The 22,059-nt window shown below is 39.7% G+C and overlaps 1 protein-coding gene across 1 annotated transcript in view; it reads left to right on the top strand.

Annotated features, from left to right (window-relative positions):
• The window catches only part of XPO4 (exportin 4), a 65,283-nt gene that overhangs the window by 20,422 nt on the left and 22,802 nt on the right, over positions 1-22,059 (top strand). The window contains exons 3-7 of the mRNA XM_015852160.2: positions 614-755; positions 1,011-1,149; positions 12,025-12,141; positions 12,869-13,022; positions 20,408-20,520. Of these exons, the coding sequence (XP_015707646.1) occupies positions 614-755; positions 1,011-1,149; positions 12,025-12,141; positions 12,869-13,022; positions 20,408-20,520 (665 nt within the window). The remainder of the gene's footprint in view (positions 1-613; positions 756-1,010; positions 1,150-12,024; positions 12,142-12,868; positions 13,023-20,407; positions 20,521-22,059) is intronic.

Raw genomic sequence — 22,059 nt, forward strand, 5'->3', positions numbered from 1 at the left:
CTGAAAATAAACGTGGAAATCTGAATGCATAAAATCTTAAAGACACCAGTCTGTGAAACTTTTGCTTCAATAATAAAACACAAATGCTCCCTTAAGGCTTAAGTGAGCTTGCTTCTTGTTGCCATCTATAAGATACATGTAATTTATTCACTGTTGGTTCCAAAGGTAGAATCTCTGATAAAGAGGAGTCTTCGTTTTGGCATCTGTGTCAATCATATCTTAAAATGCTGTGACTAAATCTGTCACAGGTATTTCAGTTTGTTCTACAGTTATATTAGCATTCTCATTCCTGACAGTTAGCTCAGTCTCCTGGTGTAGCCAGCTTTCGTTCCCCCGAGTATCTGACTTTAATTAAACAGCACTGGGCAATTTGATAACTGAGTTATTGATTTATTTTTGCCTCTTTTGAGGTGTAAGTCTTTGTTTTCATAGTGACAAAATTTCACAGAATCACAGAATCGTAGGGGTTGGAAGGGACCTCCAGACATCATTGAGTCCAACCCGCCATTTAATAATTATTTAATATTAGAAATCCACTGTTTTTATTAGAAGTAGATGCAAGATGAATAGATACATTTCCTGGCATTCAAATTACCTTTGTTTTTCCCCACAGAAACTAGTAAAGTGGATTATGTTCTTTTTCAAGCTGCTACAGCGATAATGGAAGCAGTTGTAAGAGAATGGATTCTATTGGAAAAAACTAGCATTGAATCACTGCGAACATTCCTTCTAACCTATGTCTTACAGAGGCCGAAGTAAGTACAGAAAAGTGCTGCTGAATGTGTGGGGTTCAGCCTGCAGTCTTGGTTTTCATTTTATCATATATATATATGGCAGAAGACCATTACAGTAGTAACTTCTCTTTGTTTCTTATTGCTTAGTTGAATTCTGTAGAGTTGCAAGTTTGCCTTTGTGCATTCGCAGCAAGATTTGAAGAAGTGCATCTAAAATGTAATTGATCACTGATTTCCAGAACTATTTGTAAATACTGTTAACAATGTTGTTTACAGCCTTCAAAAGTATGTTCGGGAGCAGATTCTACTCGCAGTAGCAGTCATAGTGAAACGGGGATCATTAGACAAATCAATCGACTGCAAAAGCATCTTTCATGAAGTCAGCCAGTTGATCAGCAGTGGAAACCCCACTGTGGTAAGTATTTCTGTCTTCTCCGTCCAACTTTAAGCAAAGAAATGTAGTAATTAGCTGCCTATGCAGTCATTTACGAAGTCTGAGATTTCTGAATAATAATGTCTTGGAACTGGTGGTAGTATGTGTAATTCTTTGGTATGCAGCTGTATCACATATTGTAGGGAACAGGTTTCTGTGAAGTATGATACAGTTTGTTGTGTTTGCTATTTTATTTTTTTTTTTTTTTTAATTTTAATTTGTTGTTGTTTCTGTGGGTTTCTTTCACAAAACAACATGATTTAAAGTGGATTTTGCATTTGCTGGCAGGCTGGCTGCACTCCCTGTCCATCTTCCATCTGTGCAGCACTGCACCCTCCTGTGCTCAGCTGTCGCAATGGGCCTCTGTGCTCCCTGGGTAGGTGGAGAGAAAGGGGTGCGAGGAAGCAAAACAGGGAGCAGAAATACAAAACTTAGTGTAGATTTAATGTCATGTTACTGGGTAAGTGTTACCTTCCAGAGGGAGCTCAAAGTGGAAACAAGGTGTCCAATATCTATCATTTGCCTTTAGTGAAATGCCTTTTGCTATGCCAGGAGATAAGTTTAGAATAGGTCATAATAGAGGCATGAAGCTAGAGATTAAAGAGAGGTGATTTTCCTCCTACCAAATGCAAGTGGAAAATTATATAGATCTGTGCTGAAAGTTTTAACTGAAGTTTTTCACAGATGAGCCAAACCTTGAGGCAATGACTGGTAACTTTGGGGCAGCAGTTGTGCTGGATGTGAGCAGCAAATGTTTAACTCCAAAAATTTGATCAAAGTGTACAAGAAGTAACGCAGCTCATGTCATGATCCTAAAAATAGCGTGTTACCTCCTCAGCACGAAGTGGTATTCCTCCAGGGCATGGAAATTTTGGTTACTTTTCTAAACCTTTTGCAGTTACTTTAGTGAGAACAGTGTACAATTTGGATAGAAATGGGTGTTTAGAAGAGCAACACTTAATTTGTGCTTTTTTTTCCCCAGGGAATATAATTTCATTTCTAAAGTAGAGTTACAACTGAGGTTTTCTAAACTTTTTACATGTCAGTGTGTGTGCTTATATAAATTTTATCTTTTCAACATATATAAGTAAGGAGCAAATGGCAACCTGCATATTCACAGAGAAGCCATCTCTGAGTTAACTCTTTCCCATTCCTGCTTGTGCCCTTGTGTTCTGTGCTTGCACTGATTTGCAGACACACTTCACTGAGCACAGCATGCAGCTCACCAGGGCTACCAGCTGTGAATATGTTGCCCAGTGCATCGCAATGGGTTCTGCCTGGGGAAAGGAGCAGCTCTTCACCCTCCTCCAAGTGTGAGGTTGGCAGTAGGTTACATAGTGGTTAAAATGCTTACAGCTTTCAAGTATGGCTCTTAGCCATTGATAGTGGCTTTCTGCAGATGTTGAGATTGAGTCAGGCTTATGGGGAATGGGGGAAGGCTGGATGGGAAGCTTGAAAAGGAGAGCATTTTTTTTTCACTGTAGTAGAAGAAATACTTTTTGGGTTGTTAAGAAAAGGAATGTAATCAACCTGGGTCTGTATGTGAAGATATAGCTATTTAATTTACAGAGTAGTTTGTAATTGGGAGTCCTTTCTAGAAATGCAAAGTGGTCTCCTTTGTGCTTCCTGCTTGTTTTCTCATCTGCTGGCTCTGAAGCTACCTGGCCCTTCTTAATTTCATAAGCTTGAAGTGCTTCATCTTTTCTATTCCCTGCAATGCTCTGCCCAGTTCCTGACAGACATCTGTACCACTTCCGTGTGTGTGTTAAGTACTTGTGTTCCATGGCATTTTCATGACTTGTCAGTAGCATATTGGCAAGGTCACGTCCTGAACGTAGGTGTAAAGAGGAAAACTGCAAATTTTACTGTCTTCTGCATTCATGTCTTTTGTAGGGTTTGATATGCTTAATATCTTCTCTGGCATTGGTTAGAAATATGTTTTAGGAATGGATGCATTTTGAAGATGGAACTTGATGGTATGTTATGGTACGGTATGACGGTATGGTATTTAGCTTTGATAAAAGCCATCCTGATCAGAAGAGACAGGCTGTAAACTTTCTCCAACAGGAATTTCAGCATCTCTTTTCAGTCTTCACCCCTTGGGGACAGAGCATCTGGCTCTAGATGCAATATCACGGGCCAGTCTTAAAATATGAATTGCATGGTTCCTGTCACTGATTTTGAACTGTGTGAGCCAAGTTCTTTTCAGCTATAAGTACCTTCAGTTTCTTGGACATTTCTGTTAGAATATAGTGCTTTTGAATAGCTTAAGGGCTGAGTTTGTTTGTCTTCATTCTTGCCAGAAGAACAGGAATAGTTCTGGAGTGTGTCCAGAGAAGGGCAACAAAACTGGTGAGGGGTCTGGAGCACAAGTCTTACAAGGAGTGGCTGAAGGAGCTGGGGTTGTTTTGTCTGGAGAAGAGGAGGCTCAGGGGAGACCTCATTGCACTTTACAACTTCCTGAAGGGAGGTTGTGATGAGGAGGGGCTTGGCCTCTTCTCCCAGGCAACAAACAGGACCTGAGGAAATGGCTGCAAGTTGTGCCAGAGGTTTAGATTAGGCATAAGGAAAAACTTTTTCTCTCAGAGAGTGGTCAGGCACTGGAATGGCTGCCTGGGGAGGTGGTGGAGTCAGCATTCCTTCCAGTGTTCAAGAGGTGTCCAGATGAGGAGCTATGAGATATGGTTTAGTGGCTTGTGGTGGCAGTGGTGATGGGAGAGGACAGTTGGGCTGGATGATCTTGTAGGTACTTTCCAACTTTGTGATTCTATGAATCTACAAATCCTGGCAGCTCAGTGGCTGATTCCCAGGAGGAATAAGCAGTCTGTGCGCAAACACAACCAGATGGACTTTGCATTGGGATGTGAATTCTTCCAGAATATGGATAGACAGATACAGAACAGGTCCAACTACTGCAGACCTGATAGATAATAAGAGAAGCATTCAAAGTTGTGTTTTTAGGATCTCTGATATGTACATTAGAGTATATCCTAATTGTATAGTTCCATATCTATTTTTTTCTTTATGATGTGCAAGGCTTATCAAGACTTGTTGGAAGAACTCCAGGGATTTTGTCAACTGCTTCTCTCTTAAAATCTTCAGATTTGTTTGTCTGCTTGCTGATGCTCACACTCAATCTAGAGAAGAGATTTGGATGCTTCATGTTACTTAGAAATGCGTGGGAATGTGATGTGAATTTCATCTGAGCAATGGAGGGAAATACGAAAAATACCAATAAACAGAATTCTTGATATTCCTCTTCAATGAAATTCAAGGTTTTCATTTTAAGGCTGAAAAGTTACTTTGCCTAGAGAAAATAAGGCTCTGGGGAGATAATACTTGTGACCATGGCATAGTGATAGGACAAGGAGTAAGTTGTGAACTGAAAAAGGGTAGGTATAAGGAAGAAACTCTTTACTTCTCTGGGTACAGGCTGCCCAGAGAAGCTGTGGATGCCCCATCCCTGGAGGTATTCAAGGCCAGGTTGGATGGGACCCTTTGCAACCTGATTTGGTGAGTGACAGCCTTGTCCCCTGCAGGGGGCTGGATGTGCACCAAGGGCCCTGCTAACCCAGACCACTCTATGGTTCTATGAAATAACTGTCTGTAGTAATGGTTAGATAGATAACTAATTGTGTTTGCTTTGCATTTAGGGGCTTTATTTCTGTTTCTAAGGGTTGTTTTACACTTGGATCCCTGCCTAACTGTCGCTGTCTTGGATGGTGGGATAAGAGTTTGAGAGGCTCTCTTGACAGTTTTGACAAAGCCTTGTATATTATTCCCCTTCACATTCACAGACCACCTTTGCCCTCAGCTAAATCTCTTGTAAAGGTACTGTCTTTTCCTGTAACCCTTACTACCCTGGAAACTTACTGAATTTTAAAAACCAGATGGTAAGCGAGAATGTTTAAGCTGCTTCCTTTTTTTCTGAGAAGTGGCCTATGAAGGCCTAATCTAGCGTGTTATAAAATGGTGTGGGGAATCTTAGACATGTAGAAGCTACTCCAGATACAAGGTTAAGACTGTATTAAAAACTTTAAAACAAGTGTGGTTTATTTTTCAACGCTCGTATTAATCAGACTGTATTTTAAACATCTCCAGTTTCTTTTTTGAAAGAGTCTACTTTGCCAGATATGTAATACAACAGTACTCCAGCTTGATTGCTTAATAATTTCAATATTACAAATTAGTGTCTCCCAGTGTTATCTTATACAGTACAGCTAGGATTTCAGTGGGTTGTAAAGTGAGGAGACAAGATCCAGAGAAGAGAGGTGTGTGTTCCCTGTTCTGTGTGTGATGTCCAAGGCAGCTGCCTCAGTTTAACCATCTCATGAGATGTGCAGATGTGGAGGCATTTGTATGTACCGGAGAGGAAGAAATTACATCTTTCCATGTGTTCTTTTCTTTTATTACTGTGGTGATGTACAAGTAAATGGATATCAGAAGGGCATCTTTCAAAAGTGTATTGACTCAAAGCTTTTTGGGCTTTATTCCTTCTCAGGGTTTTATCACCTTTCTGAAAAAAAGAACATCTAGTAATAGACCATCTGTCTACATAGGAACAACCAGATTTCTCCTTCCTAACCCCTTGGTTTCTTTTTCTAAGCAAATCTTCCCTGGAACATGTAACACAGGTCATTTGGCATATCCTGACAGTAGGGCAAGCACAGGGGGCAGGAGCTGGGAGTGAGTACAGGAAAATGTGGAGGGAGAAAGGGACCTCTACCTGCTAAAGAGCTCTTGCCAGGAGTTTAACCTGCCAAAACTAAATATACATCATCCTCTAGTTCTACTGCTGGGTAATACTAATGGCAAGCTGCATGGCTGGTCTTAACTATTTGGCATTTTGAATTGAATGGAAGGTCTTGGGTTTGTTCATGCAGCTACTATAGGAATGAAGATCTAACTGGTACCTTTCAGACAAGAACCTGGAGGAAATATGTTACCTCTAGGTAAATGGTTTGCAGATCTTCAGTTTGCTTGATGAAGTTACTTTTTTCCCCCCCTACCTGATTTCTACTTCACAGCTTCTTCCGTCCCCAGAGGCACAAAAGAAAGCGCATTGTGAACCCTAAGCTCCAGTGAGCTGACCCTTTTGGCTATCAGTAGAGGCTGCTGCTTTCCTTTTCCCTTTTGCCAAAGTCTGCATACTTCACATGCCACAAGATCATCTTCCTGTGGCCCCTAGTGACTGGTTTCCTCTTTCTCAGCTCACTCTCAGGGGGTTTACTTGCATGGTTACTCTGGTCTGGCCCAGGAAGCTCGATCTCGCCCTTTGCGCTGCTGTAGATGTGGTGTGTTGACCGAGCATCACTCATCTGTCATTGCAGGTGGTGGTAAAGTGGGGAGGAAAGGGGTGCTCAGCTCAGCCAGTCCCTTACTGCTGACAGCACAAATCTGCAGCTGTGGGTCCTATTCCTATCATCCTGTCCCCCCTCTACAGCTTTTTTCCACCAGTTGGCTCCTTTGGGCAGGATAAAATAGATGAAATCCAGTTGGTTCTTCCTGGTGCTTGCTTGGTTTTATTTTTTCAGAATATATTTTGTTGAGGGTTTTTTTTTAAATTATTTTAACTTCTAAAACTTTTTACAACTATTATTTCGCATTCTTTTTTTTTTTAATTGTTTTTTTTTTGGAGGGCAGCTACTATTTCAGCTCCTAGTGGGTTTTCTGTTGTTACATTGCATTCACAAGTTGAAAAGCCTGAGACACTCTAATTACTGTGTATGTACATAATGCTGTTTCTTTTAGTCCTGTCCTGTTAACTGCTACCTTTCCATTTGGAGTTGCAGTTTATATTTGGGGAATTTACATACTCTGAACATGTTAGAAAATACAGCTGTGCTTACAGGAGGAAATTAGGAAAGAAGTCTGTTACCTACTTTATTAGGGAGGGCTTTGTTTAAACAACTTATTTGTTAAAAACTGTTTTTGACTTTCTCACCACAGAATTTTATCGCCTGTGAACACCACAGCAAACTGCCTCTTCTTTCTGCTTTACACAGGCTAAAACTAGCTGATTTAGGAATGCTATTAAATGCTTCTTGGCGCTTCCCTTTGGTTTCAGTAACAGTTTGTTTTAAGAGTGGAGACAAAAGGCATATAAATATATATTCAGTCTGGCAACAAGTTAATGTAACAGGGTTGATTATATAATTTACTTTGTGCAGGTGAGATCTTTAGTCTTTTAAAACTACTTTTTCTGAGGGTGGCAGTGACATTGCAGAGTACATGAGTTTGTATGTGGATTGCCTGGTATTTCTGGTTTTTATAGAGAAATGAACAATCAAATCGAGTCCGTGGCAAGCTAGCTTTGATTCTCTGCTCAGGATTTCCGAACAGAAGAAATATTTTAAGTAGTGTAGTTTGTTCTGCTTTGTCAGTTGACTTTTCTGCCTTGGAGCTGGTGTACCACATGTCCATTTTTTCCTAAGCCACATTTGAACTCTTCTTCCTTTCAGATGCTTTGTAACCTAACTACTCCCCAATGAAGCGGTTCATTTATTCCATGGGCAGTCCAGGCACAAGTGTGAAATCCCTTCAAATATTATGGCTTTAACTTTTGTTGTAGGGGACATTCCATTTGGAGGAACAAGTTGCATTTTCTTATGGCATCTGAGTTTTATGAATTATGCATAAAAGATTACTGTTCAAATGGTTGTGGCCATTCTGTAGCGTCTGTGTTTTATGAGAGTAGTTTAAAAAGAAAATCACTAAAACGATGTCACTACTGGGTGTCTGATTGCCAAGTTAATCTCTTATCTCAAGTCCCATTGATCTTCTGTTTGAGCAGCTGAGAGTCTATTTTATGTATAGCGATCTTTCATAAAGTTTATTTCTGGTAATAAAGCTAACTGGGGTGAGTGCCAAGCTATTCTCAGAGGCTCTCAACAAGAGAGGTATTTTATTTTGTTAGATGGAGTTATTGTTTGGGTATGTACTTGTGACAGAACTAGTGGAATTGCTAGCAAGTGAGTCAAGCTAGGTTTGGAGGTATACTCTTACTGGAGTGAAATTAATGGCCTTACTGGGCAACAGACATTCAGATCTGACTTTTAATGTGATGCCGAGCATCATGTGCATTTTCTACTTATTACTGTGTGGTATTATTACATTGATTGTCATCTGTTCTGCGGCATGGCAGAAAACATATGTGAAGTATTAATTAAAAAAAAAGCAATCCAACAAACTTGTAAGTTTATTCAAATGTATTATGTTAGAGGGAGTGATTTAGTTTCACAGTGCAGAACTATTTAGTGTTTACATGAGTATTTCTTCTAATACCATAGACTATATTTGTGTTGAAACGTTTGTGTGCCTTCATACCAAACATGCATGTTGATTCAAAAATTGTATTTCAAATTTTAACTTATTAACCTGTAGTGGAATTAGTCTTCATAAAGTGAAGTTTCATAAAAGTAAAACCTTGTTTTCATAAAATAAAGTTACAGCAAAGTGCGTTAAAACCAAAGTGCATTTTGAGTAAGCTTTGATGCAGAAGGTCTGAAGTATGTTTCTGTGCTTTCAGGAAAGTTTAATGGATGGGAGGACACGCATTCTTTTAATTAGTTTGTCTTTCAGTATTCTTATAAAGCTTGCAGTCTCACTGCTATGCGTAGCAGTTTAATTTGTACCATTTTATGACAGTCCCATGGGAATTTTGGGGTGGTTTTATGTGCAGTGCTGTGTACATGCTGTGAGTTGCTCAGGCACGCTGTGGATCTGGGGCAGCTCTGGTGCTTTGGCCTCACACTGAGCTCTGGGAGTTTTACATTTGCCTGCTGGAAAACCAGCATCCAGCAATCTCCTCTCCCTGATGCTGCCATAGAGCTTAAATTTGGGGTGGAGAGCTTTCCTCTGGCCTTCTGCTGTAGTGATAAGGCTATTGGGGCACACTGCAACATTTTCAGAGAGGAAATAGGTGGGTGCAGGCAGAAGAAGGGCACACAGTGCCTGTGGAGGCCTTGGGATGCGGGGAAATGAGGCAGGACTCAAGGAATGAAAGTATCAGGGTGAAGGTGTGGGCAGGAGGCTGGGAATGCAGGATTTAGGGGAAGGAGGGAGGGAGAATAGAGGGATGCAGTGTGTGGTGTTTGCAATGAGCTGGGCTGCTGGAAGGAATAAAGAGCACACATTTCTGGTAACACAGTAAGCAGGAAGAAGGCTGTCTTTTTACACAGGGAGATAGTGATAGGACAAGGGGGAATGGCTTTAAACTGAAAGGGAGGAGATTTAGATTAGATATTAGGAAGAAATTTGTTACTCAGAGGGCAGTGAGGCACAGGCTGCTCAGAGAGCTGCGGGTGCCCCATCTCTGAAGGCACCAAAGGCCAGGTTGGATGGGGCCAGGAGCAGCCCTGAGCACACAGCAGGGTGCTTTATCTGGATGGGCTTTAAGGTCTCTTCCAACACGAACCACTCTATGATGATTATCTGATGCTTTTCTTCCCTGTGCTTGGAGTAGTATCTGATGTCAGAACTACCTGAAGTAGCTGTTGCTGAAACCATTGCTGCTGTAGCTTTTTCATTGGGCCCATGGCAGACTCCCTCAGTCCTGCCTGCATCTGCTGCTCTCTGCATCTTTGAAGAGCTTTCACTATCACTCATAATGTTTGTCCTTCATTTTAAATTCCTCCTCAAGATCAGAAGAGCCTAGTAAAAACATCCAGGACACAGTTGTTTTTTTTCATGGAGTACCTAAACCACGTAGATTTGTGATTACAGCTAACGATGGCATTGCATCACTACTTTTCAGAGCTGAAAAGTATCCACATGTTTGTAATTCAAGCATGAAGTGAAGTCTGTACTGAAGTATTTAGGGTGTCTCATGAGACTTCTGCAACTCCTGGCACAGACTGAACTTGGGCAGTGTTCTCTGGCAACTTTGGATTATTTCTCTAAAAACATGTATTCTTATCTGAAGCATTGTTCTAGAGCCAAACTTTGGGTATTTTTGTGGGGTTGGGTAGGTGGGTTTTCTTTTCTCTCCAGATTAATTATTTCTATATGGAACTTTTAATATTGGAATTGAATCTCAGTGCTAGCCTACAGTAATTTTTACATCAACTCAAATCTAGCATTTGTGTTAATTAAAAATCGTGACAATTGCTTACAAAGAAATAGTGAAATATTGAAATAGCTTATGCAGAAATTTGGAAAGAAACTACTGAAATGTTTGAGCTAGTCAGAAATATCCTAAGTCTTGTATAGGACTGAGAGAATTGCATTTTTGCTGGACCAGATTGAAGTGTGATGTTTTTCACTGGATAACTGTTGTTTTTGTCATGAGCAAGTAGATGAGAAATAATCCATTTGAAATTTCTTTAAAATGGGAAAATTTGGATTTAGCAACTGATCAGCTACATGCTGGCCTAATGTACAGCTTTATTATGCAGCAGAAAAGAACAGCCGTCTAGTATCAGGAAGCTGCTATGTTTGATCTGTCTGGGATTTATTTAGCAAGTAAGAATGTTAATTTAGTGTATACTAGCTAAGATAACTAGTTGTCTGGGGGGGTCAAGGTACTGACTTCAGAGGCATTTCTGAACAAAGATGTTGCAGTTGGTGGGTGGATGGCACTGGTCTCAGCTGTTGTATGAGCTTGCATAAATAGTATCATCTCCACTTTAATCTTTCGGGTGTTCAGAGGTAGTGTGCATATTTCTGTTTAACCCCTGGACACTTGCTGGCATGCATGACCCTTTAACAATTCCTATCCCTCTGTCCATCCCTGGCACCTTGGCTCCAAACAGTCTAGGAGCATAGCCATTAATATGGAAGATTTTTGTTAAGAACATCTATTTAACAAAATGTGTTTTCATTTTATCAGTATATAGTTTCCGTTGTGCTTGTTATGGCAGTACATGGCACACTTCTAAAGTACTTGTTGTATCCCCACTGTATGTTATTTACTTTCCTTTGTGTGTAGTGAACAGTTACAGAAATGCATTAAAGCTGGTGATGATGGTTGATGAACTTTGGTATCAGGAAAAAGCTTTTTTATTTCAATAAGCAGCAACCGTGGCTGGAGCATTGTGCTTCATAAAGGAAGGATGGCTTTTAAGTTGTGTTTTAGAGTAAGCATTTGATTTACCTTACATTAAATTTTGAGAGTGAAGAAGATACTTAAAACTTCAATCTTTGTGAATTTGTTTCTCTAAAATTAACATGTCTTTTCCTCACTCGTTTCTATGTTGCTTTGGGGACACTGTTCTAAAAGAGTAGCTCTAAAGGTTCTTCCTGAGGCTTGTGGAGCTTGTGCTTTGGAGGGAAGCATGGAATAGCTTTCAAGTACTGGAGCATTCTGCATAATCTTCCCCTTTTTTGATGGGAAACCTGTAGTCAGTGGTGCACTGCAGATGCTGTTTTTGAGCAGATTGTATCACTTTCTGTGGTATAAGTTTAATGATGATCAAGTACCAACTCAGTAAGTATAGCATTGCAAGGGAGGGCCACATCAGTGTTGACAACAATCTATTAGATGGATAGAAAATAATGGAAACTGAATCTTCCTTGAATCTGTAAAACCGTGTGCACAGTTAGAGAAAATAAACAGGCTGGCAAATGGATAACGTTTGCTTTCATTTTGTAGTGATGGTTTTACAGGTACTTAGCTGTTTTTTTTTTTATGCTGCTCAAATGCTTGAATCTCTTTTGTAGGGATGGAGCTTGGATGATCCTGCAGATGGCTCACCCTAGCGTCTGTTCTCCTGAAAGCTTGAGTTATTCTGCTTTGTGTTAGAAAAAGTTGAAGTAATAGCCACAGGACTGTGCTGATAAACTAGAACACTCAGTGTAAATGGTGTTAAATTATTGGCCATCTTTTAGTTAAAATATTTCCTTTTATTTTCTTTATAGCAAACTTTGGCCTGTTCCATTTTAACGGCATTGTTGAGCGAGTTCTCAAGTTCAAGTAAAACCAGCAACATTGGACTAAGCATGGAGTTCCATGGTAACTGCAAACGTATATTTCAGGTAAGCTAGTTCTGCATCAATATATGCTACCTGTATTTCTAAAATTTAAATGTTAAAAAGTGGAAGTATTTTCTTGCCCCTGGGGCATTCATCTGTAGTGCATGTTTGACTACTTTTGGTTAGACTACTCTGTATTAGAAATACAGATATTGGCTACGTTAGAAAAACTGATAATTTACTTTTTAGTTACTTGTGTCAGAAAGCGTCATCCCTTTTTGCCTATTTTATTAATGTAGAGCTGCAGATCTTTACATGGTTGGACTCTTTAATTCCCTGGCTACCAATTGCAAACAAAACGAACACTGTGGAACAATGATAGTCTTAAATATAGATTTGGTTTAAAGCCAAGGAGAGCTATGTATTTAAAAATATTATTGCAGATGGTGTAGTCTGGTTGTCTCAGATGTATTGTTTGGCCAGGCAGAAATGTTTTTGTGAAGGCATTGCTTTAAACTCTGACTGTTGTGAAACAGTTTACTGACTTCTTTGTGTCAAAGACCAACCCTTCCTTCACTAGTTGTTAAAAGATATTGTTAAGTTTTCCGTTTAAAAGTAGTACTTAGCATAATATTTTTTTGTTATTTTACAGACACGTTGCATTAATTTTGGCAAATAAGTTGGGGTTCTGACTGTCAACTTAGGGTTATTATCTGTTTTTCAGTGAAAAATAAGGTGAGAACAAAACAGGCTGAGAGACTCTAATATATTGTGTTCATCCTGACTGTAGGAGGATGATCTGCGGCAGATCTTCATGCTCACAGTAGAGGTCCTTCAGGAATTCAGCAGACGTGAAAACCTCAATGCTCAGATGTCTTCAGTGTTTCAGCGTTATCTTGCACTAGCCAATCAGGTCTTAAGCTGGAACTTCCTTCCTCCAAATTATATCCTTTTTGCATCAGGCCTTTCATTTCAGAAGAGTTGGGTCATGTTCTAACAGGTGATAAGTTTTTGTGAGAAAATTGTCAACTTTATAAGCAGTGTGTTTTCTTCCATTAGTACTCTTGGTCATCCCTATGCTTGCTTAGAATGTGTTTACGTACAGGAACTACTGTTACTTTTCATTGTAGTATTTTATACCAAAAAACTACTTCAAGAGCAGCTCTCAGTTCTGAGCTGTTGGCCCACTTGTCATGTTTGTGGTTGCTGCAAAGGAGAGGGAAAGTACAACTCTCTGCCTTACTGCAGGATAAAACAGGGAAGAGATCTTGGCTGTGTTTAATATGGAGTGGGGCAGGTAAGTGCCCAATTGAGGCGTGTGCACACTCAGCAGATATCATTTCTTCTCTTTTGCTGGGAGGAAACATGTATTTTTTGCCAACATACTGGTGCTGTTTATTCCACTTTCATATCTTTGTGGTGTGTACTGATTATGAAAGTCCAGGGAAAATGTAGAGATGAGAATGAAGTAGGAGTATAATAAACAGAGTGAGCCTTAATGAAAGAGGGAAAAAGGAGTGGAAATGCTTGGTCTGAAAAATGGGCTAGAAGAACATAGTAGAAACATAAGGTAAGGCAGCACTTGCCGTACAGCACTGTCACCTCTTTTAATAGCTGCATCATCTTGCAGATGCTCAACAGACTTACCAGCACCCAAACTTTTAAGTTCCTTAATAAACCTCTTAAAACCTTCCGAATAAATTGCTTTGAAGTTGCATGTGCTGCATGAATCTTGGTGTTGCCTTCAAATCCCCTCCATAGCATTTTATTTTTCTTCTCTCATTGACAATCAGAAGGCGGTATCTGTGTGTGTCTGTTGCCTTTGAGTCTGTTCGTTATGTGATGAACAGCAAAAGTAAAATTGATTTAAAATGCATTTATTTTTGTTTAATAAAGTAGAGAGCCAGTTAATATTGTCTTTCTGGAAAGTATTATTGAAATTATTTGGCCAATGGCCAGAGTAATTTATTGCATGTGCTTATGAGACTGAGACTGGAGTGAAATTATTACATTTGCAAAAGTTTTGAGAACAGAGATTTGGGGGATTCATAAGAATTCAAATCATGTGTGGGCACTTGTTTTTAAAGCAGCCATCTTAAACAGAAAGGAAATGCCCTTGTGTTGTGCAGTGGTGTTTGGAGGTAGTTTCTTCTGTTTTATAGTCTTGCTTAACGGAAGCCTCTGATGCAGTCATGAGTGCTGATGATGTTACAGTTTGAAAGAAAAAGCTTTATGGGTTTTTTTCAGGTGCGCTCAGTCATAACCTTGGTGGAATTAGATATGTACAAGCAAGATGTCAGTAGCAATTCAGTCAAACCTTGGAGCTGTGGTTTTCACGAGTTACTGCTGCTGTTAAACAAATTCTGGCCACTTCTGAGGACTGGGTTCTGGTGCTGAACCACAAGTGCTCTTACATTACTTCATTACTTACTTTTCATAACTTCTCTCCTACCTTATAGTTTTCTGCCATTGGGCATTTCAATTTGCTGTGAGAATTACTGCACTGATTTTGGTCTCCCACCTCTATTTAGCAATCTGTTATCACCTAATTTGGAATAGCTTTAATTGTCTGAGAAAAGTGGGTCTTAACTATAATTTGGTAGTTGTTAAGGTTACTGTAGCATGTAGTGCCGTAAATCTCCCTTATGAAGACTGGTTTAAAAAGTTGCTGTTGATTGTTGGCTCTCGGCAGCAAAGTTTAAGTTGGCTGCAGTTCCTAAATAGACAGCACATTACACAAGAACATAAGAATGGCTGCATCGATTGATCAGTTGGTATCCTCTTTCCAAATCTTGACAGCACACATGCCAAAGCAATGGGCATAAATATAATACCTAAAGCATGGAGTAAAGTGACCCATTGTATCCATGTATATAACTTTTTTTTTCCTTTGGTTCATATTCCTCTGGCAAGATAATAATGATTCTCAGTATTCCCTGCAGCATAGCAGTGTCTGTAACCTCTAGCACAATTCTGGTATCTCCATGTGGGGGGAATAAAAGAAACTGAGAAGTGCTGTTACAGGATCACTCAGTGTATGTTGCATTGTTAAATGCAGTCTTAGGCGATGCTGCCAGCTACTATCACTGAAGAGCCATAGTGATTGTGAACTGTTGGTTACCAGCAAGAAAAACTGGTATTTGCATTCTGGAAAAGTCACCTTCTTAGAGCAATGAAAGAAGAGAGGCTGGGGCATACCTAATCCTAAGCTGGAACATTTTTGAGTGTCATAGAGCGCAGTGCCTGCAACAGGCAGGACAGTGACCCAAGAGGCCTTCAGTCATGTGCAATTGCTTCAGTTTCATTTTCTAACACACAGGCAATCATCTGGCATTGCTTTCATCTGTTACCTTGTGGTATTGGTTCGCTGGCATCTGCAGATGTTTGAGGTTTTTGGCAGTACTTGTGGAAAAGACAATAGCATAGAATTCCTATTTTGCCCTGAGAGCGTGTGGCAGTCATGGCATGTTGGCTCCTTTAGGGTTTCTTTTTTCACTGTTGTCACAGCACAGCACTGTTTGTTTGGTATTGTTTGCCTGGATGGAACTACTTTTAACTGCATATTTTGCTAAATAAATGTTCTGACTGGCCAAGGATGTGCAAGTGATGGGTACTAAGAGGTAGAGTGCCTTCAAGGATCCCACTCTTAGTGCATTGCATTGAGTGTCCATCCAGTTAAGGAGATGTGTGTTAGTAGGCTCTAATGCATTCTGACACGGACGTATAATCTCTCCTACGGAGTCAGGCTGTAATTATAGTTTATATTCTTTTGCCCCCAGAGAGTTTTTCACTTCTTTCCTTTGGGATATATCTGCTCTTGGCGGCCACGTTCTAATGGACTTTGGACAGATGCCCAAAAATGCAGGAGTTCTTGATCAAAACATAACTTTTTGTCCTGCTATCTCTTGTTTTTATGAGGACATTCATTATCTGTTACAAAACTCTTTATTATTTCATTCATAAAAGTACAGGTTTTTGTAAAGGTGCTAATAGTACATGAACAAAGAGGAACTTCAGCTTTAGTTCTTGTTTTGGGTTTGGTGCCTTTTCTTGCTTGGAGGCAAGCTGGCGAGTTTTCAAGTGAATGTAGAATAGGGAATTGAATTTAAAATACAGGTTACATAAACCTAAGGGGATGCGCTCCAGTAATGCACATCACTGACATTCCATGGAAATGAATGGTGCAACAGCGATTGTATGAACTGACTGAAGCTTTTGTCTGATCTGAACTCTGTTTGCAGTATGTGTTCCTCAGCCATACTTTTAAAGGAACAAGCTCTTCGCATCTCTGTGAAAATATCTCAGGCCAAAATGAGAGATCTCTCTCTGGGAGATCCTATGAACAATACAGTTGAATACCTTGAAGTAGGTCCAACCCAGATTGGTAGCATCTGTTATGCATAATGGAAGCGTGTGGAAAAACACACAGAATGCTCAAAAAAAAAAAAAAAAAAATCAAAAAAACTTCCAGAGTGGTTAAATGCTTCTTTCTAGCAAGACCCTGACTTTGATTTGTTGCACAGTGACAGAAATGACCAAGCCTGTGCTGAGGAGAGGCAATATTGGTTTCCTTCAGCAGCAGCGCTGCTTTCCTTAGGTCTTGTTTGCTGGCAGTCTGGGATCATCCAACAATTAGTACAGTCTATATCTGGAAGATGAAAATACTGTCCTGGCTGTTTGGGATAGGAAGTAAAATTCACTATAACTAAAACAGCTGTGTTGAAGAAAGGGCAAAAGAGAGATCTGTCTCTTACATTTATCCCTGTTAAGTGAAAATTAACTTGGAAGTCTCTACTGCTTAGATGTTTGTCAGTGTTTTGGTTGGTAAGCAGTATGTAGAGGAGGGGTTGTGCATCTGCACAGCAGCCCCTAATGTATAGGTGGTTTAATCATAAGAGATTTGGAGCTGTACAGTTGTAGCAAATTTTAGTAGGGATAACAGAATTTAGCAGGAGATGCAAAATCCCCTTGACTGGTCAGCTTGAGACTTCATGCAAGCATGGCTATGCCACCAGCAAGACGTGGCTGGTTTTAAAGCTGTCTGAGGGCTTCCTATTACTTTGAGACTGTTGTTTTGTAGATGCAATCTGAATCTGGTGCTTCCCATACGAGGAAGTTGTTCCACTGCTAGTAATATTTGTAGTTTAACAACTGAATGCCAAAGCACACTTTCTTTCTCATGATTGCTGAATCTGTTTCTTAAGAGTGTGAATTACATGCAGGTTTGTGAAGCCATTTTCCACAGGGGGCAGCAAGGCTCTGCATGACTTCTTCAGTTTGCTCTTAGGTTCATCCTATGTGCTCGGCTGACCAGATAGCAAGCAAGAGGAGGTTTAAAAAATACAAATATAAGCAGTATATTAACATTCTAACAATGTGTGGTAGATTTTAAGCTGTTACTTTTTTAATGCATTTTTATTTGTGAAGTATAAATCAAAGACTGATGTAAAGCTATCCAGATAACAGAGGTTAAGCAATTAAAACAAATTAAGGAAAAAAAAAAAAATCATTCTTTGCCATTTTGTGGGTTTTCCTTCCATTTCTGAGTTTTTCACTACTGTGGTCAAATTTGTCAATTGGAGCCTGGCAGAAGCCTTAGCTTTGGGTTTTGAGTTCCTGAACTCCTTCATGGTGACAGGGCAAGCCTTGCTTTGCCTCTCTCGGCAGGGGAAAAAAGAACCCAAGCCTTTGGGAGCCATTTGTTAGGATTTGTGGCACATCTTGAAGTACTGTGATCCTCCATGGCTGTCTTAGGGTATGAAATATTTCTGTACTCACATTCGCTCATCAGGTTCCTCCTGGAAGAGAGGCAGACTATGAAGAAAATTACAGGGTTTTTTTGTTGTTTTTTTTTTTTTTTAACTTTTAATTTCTTTCCTTTAATGTGTTCCAACAAGAACCTTACAGATTTTTTCTTTATATTAACTGTAAGTTAGGCTTATCGTTTTAAGACATGTTATCCTTTCTTCTCATGCTTGTGAAACAAGGCCCAAGCACAACACTAATGGCTACATATGTGAATTTCATCAAAGACACGAGAACATCCTTTTTTGAACACTGGCATCTCCTCTTCCTCTGTAGGCTCTAATCAAGGAATATCAGGGGTTTATCATACTGGAAGGCATCTAGTTACATTCCTACTCTTTTCAGTGGAGCTTGATACATGTTAATGCATCCTTTTGATAATGAAGATGACACTTCTCTACATGCGTGTGTCATGTACCAGGTAATTCAGTGCCTTTTTTTCAGGTTTGACACATCTGGGCTGCTGTTAATAGGGTTGAAGATTTGGAATTTCATGGTAGAAAGCATCTCCATACCCAGCTTGTGTTTGTGTTTGCATCCACCTAGTGTGGGGCAGAAGATGGATGTAAAATCTCAGTAAGAGGTGCAGGTATAATTTGTGTTGTTTAATGAACAGATATTTTACCCACAGACTACTATTGTCAGATGTGTCATCAGTCTATTAGCATGAGAAACGGAACTAAAAATAACGGGATAGGGCCACTAAATACTGAGGCTTGTTAAAATACCGACAGCAAATCGGCCCTTCTTCCATTCCACGTCAAAAGTGGTATGTAGCCGGTCCCCTCTGTGAACCCAAACAAGTGATGAGCAAGTTGGTTTTCAGAGACTGATAATTAATCGATAATCTTTTGGTGCTGGCTGTCAGTCTTATGCTGGAGCATTAAGGCAAAGGACGGTCTTGTAAATAAAGAACGTTGAAGTGTTTTTTCAAGAATATTCCAAATGAAGGGAGGAAAAAAAAACCTCATAACTTAAAAGTGCCAGAGCTGATTAAATTAGTTTTAACTTGTAACACTACTCCTGATAAAGGATGCACATGATAAATTTTATTTTCATTTGAAAGAACTGAAGCATTTCTCATCCCCTACACAACTTTTCTGTTTCAGATAGGAGTAAGATATCTAACTCTGATTTTTACATTATTATTATGTTTTTTTACTCTGCTTGAAATGGAATAATGCAGGTCTGGTATGTTCAACACACATGCTGATAGTGTTGAAAATTGTGAAGAAGATGGCTAGTCTTGTTTTTGCTTTTTGTGCTACTGAAAATCCATGATGTTCTCCTGTGTTGCAGTGTGTTGTGCCATGGAAAAAGTGGCTTTTTTGGAACTGCACTGTGGTTATTGTGAACTCATGGCGTTGGTGAAGGACCTAAAACTGCACCATCTGCCTTGCATCACAATGCTTTGTGTGAAACTGGATGTTTGCCTTATGTGCAGAACTCTTAAAGCTCATCACGTTGCCAGTGACCTGCTTTCTTTCCTGTGTGGTACTACTTGTAAAAGTTTATTTTCGTTCAGAGGTATAAATACCTTTCGATAACCTTATTTTTTATAACACCTCTGACTTTACACTGCAGACACGTTCATGACCGGTTGCGTGCAGTTGAGCATGCCGCAGTTATTCTGATGTTGGGTTACAAAGGGATCAGAGGGGGCAGTGAAAGATTTTCAAAAGACAAATGAAAACATAACTCGTGTGTTAAAACGCTTCTGCTGCTCTTTGGATTGAGGGGCGTCGGAAGGAAGGACTTTCAAAACCCTTTGATAAATGCTTCTCTGTGATCAGACTGACAGAGAATCCCACATGCTTGTTTAAGTGGTTTTGCTCATGTCTCTGTTATTTTTCCTTACTGGAGTACTGGCAGAATTTCATGGAAGCTAAATCATGCTAGAATGTATGGTAATAGCTGGAAGGAGTGCAGCAAAGTCGTAGTTTCACTGCAGAGTGGATGCTTTTATATGGGTCTCGTGTAAGCATACATTTGCTATGGCAGTACCTTGTGGTGCCTTATGCTTTTGTTCTTCACAGCGTGATGAAAAATGTCGATTAATGCAAGGCTAACATGTCTGCGTTCTGGGATGCATATTTGGCTATTTAGCAAAATGGGCTATGGATTTCAGTGTGCTATCTTTAGCTCTCGCAAGGCCTTTTTAAAAGCTGCCAGGAAAATTTTTTAGGAAATGATTTCCCATTTTGCATAAATTTTAACACCTGTTAATTGCGGTTGCTTTCTTCCCTTCTCGCTGTGTCACATTAGACACCCTGGTTATCAAAGTGATCGTATCACTATGGTATGTCTCATAATTATGATCAAACTGTTATCTAACATTCCTGGAGCATTCTTTTTTTCAATACTTAATACCTTTTATTCCTTGGCCTCATGCATGAATTATGCTGTGTATGTGAAGAGGCTTAAAGTTTGTTTCCATTACATTCTTTCTGAATGGATCCTGTTGTATCTAGGATTTTTTTAAAGCCAAGTAGGAATGTTATTGTTGACCTTGACACCAGATAACTGGGCAGACATTATATAGCTATGTTTGAATCCTCACAAAATGTGATGCTAAAGCCAACAGAATCCTGGCGTGAGACCCTCCTGGACAGCAGAGTTATGGAGCTTTTCTTTACAGTAAGTTTCATTCTTCAACTTTCATAGTCCAGACCGCAGGGAAAGCAGCTCCTTCCTGTTTTAAAGCTTTGTTGTTGGATCGTTCCTTTTGCATCAGGTAGGACTGATTCCCTTAACTTCAGACAGAATTATTGTATTTTTCTTAGGCTACCAGATATGTGTTTTGCCTATAAAATGATAACTGTATACTTTTTATTTAACAGTTATCTAAGCTTTACATTTAGTGCTTTGGGAAATGTGTTCATCAAACGAAACCAGGCATTGTAAGCAGTGATAAATTATATCTTTCTGATAAGGTATAACAGTTCTCAAACAAAAAAAAAACCCAAGCAACCAAGTGAAGAGGGTGTGGGGTTATTTGCTGATATTAGAACAATTGCTTCACAGAGCAGCTGAATGTTGGTAATGTAATTGCACTGTTCTGGTTGGTTCTGCATACAGAACTCTGCATCTCTTACCCCGGTACAAAGTGAATCCAAGCATGCTAAATCAAAAGAGATGGGGTTAGGAGTGAAAGAGGTGAAGCGGGGAGTTGGAATGCCATTTTCACTTCTGTCATTTAAAAGAAGTCTAGTAATAAGACTCAGTAAGAAATGATCTTTCTTCCCCCAGTTTTGCGGGGAGAAGTTGGTAGTCTTTGTTCAACTCGGAATTGCTGCAGCAGCAGCAGCATGTATTGGATAATGAATTAGCTTGCTCTGCTATTTTATGTTAAATCTCTGAGGACCTGAGAATCCAGCATTTTCGGGCTGCTTTGTTCTTGCAAAACGGAAAAGCAATATGTTCAAAGCAGGAGCAAAGCTTTTACTAGAGGAAGTAAATGGCATTCTCCCGTGGTGCTTGAATTGTCTGATACGTGTTTGGGTGCATGTCGGTGCTTGGTGGGACATTTGGGCAATTTTTTTTTTTAACTAAAAGTTTTTCTGTTCCAGCAGTTCTGAAAAGGTGAAAAAATCACTGGCAGAACTCTTAGCAGCTCCTCACAATTGGAACAGCTGTCCAGGCTATCCAGACAGTTGCTACTGTCAGCTGTGAACCTCCACATGCAAATAACTTATTGGCTTTCATGTTAACCCTTCCTCGTTTAATAATACAAAGCTGTCCAAGTTAAATATCTCTCTTTAGCTAGTTTACAAGACCAGTATGTACTTGTGATAAGGATTTTGTTTTAAATAACATGTGGAATTGTTTAATGTGTTTGTATTTTACTTAATAGCAACCATAGTATATCTGGGTTTGATTATTTTTGAATGAATGCTTGCCAGGGCAGTGCGCTGTCAGTTTTGGTTTTAGATTCCTGATTCGCCATGCTTGAGGCTGTTGGTGTTAGGTTCCTATCTGAAGTAATGTGAGTGAATGGTGGTTGTTCATATGCATATATCTGATCTGAGAAATTTTAATAACCTTGCAAAACTTGGCAAGACTGCCACATTAAAGAGGAAGCCTTCACTTCTGATCTCAACATAGTGCGGGATGCATGTTAGAAGGGGTATTTGTGTTTCTGGGCTTGTTTCACCTAGCGCTTTGATCTTGCAGGGG

This window comes from Coturnix japonica, chromosome 1, assembly GCF_001577835.2.
Source record: "Coturnix japonica isolate 7356 chromosome 1, Coturnix japonica 2.1, whole genome shotgun sequence".
Lineage (NCBI taxonomy): Eukaryota > Metazoa > Chordata > Aves > Galliformes > Phasianidae > Coturnix > Coturnix japonica.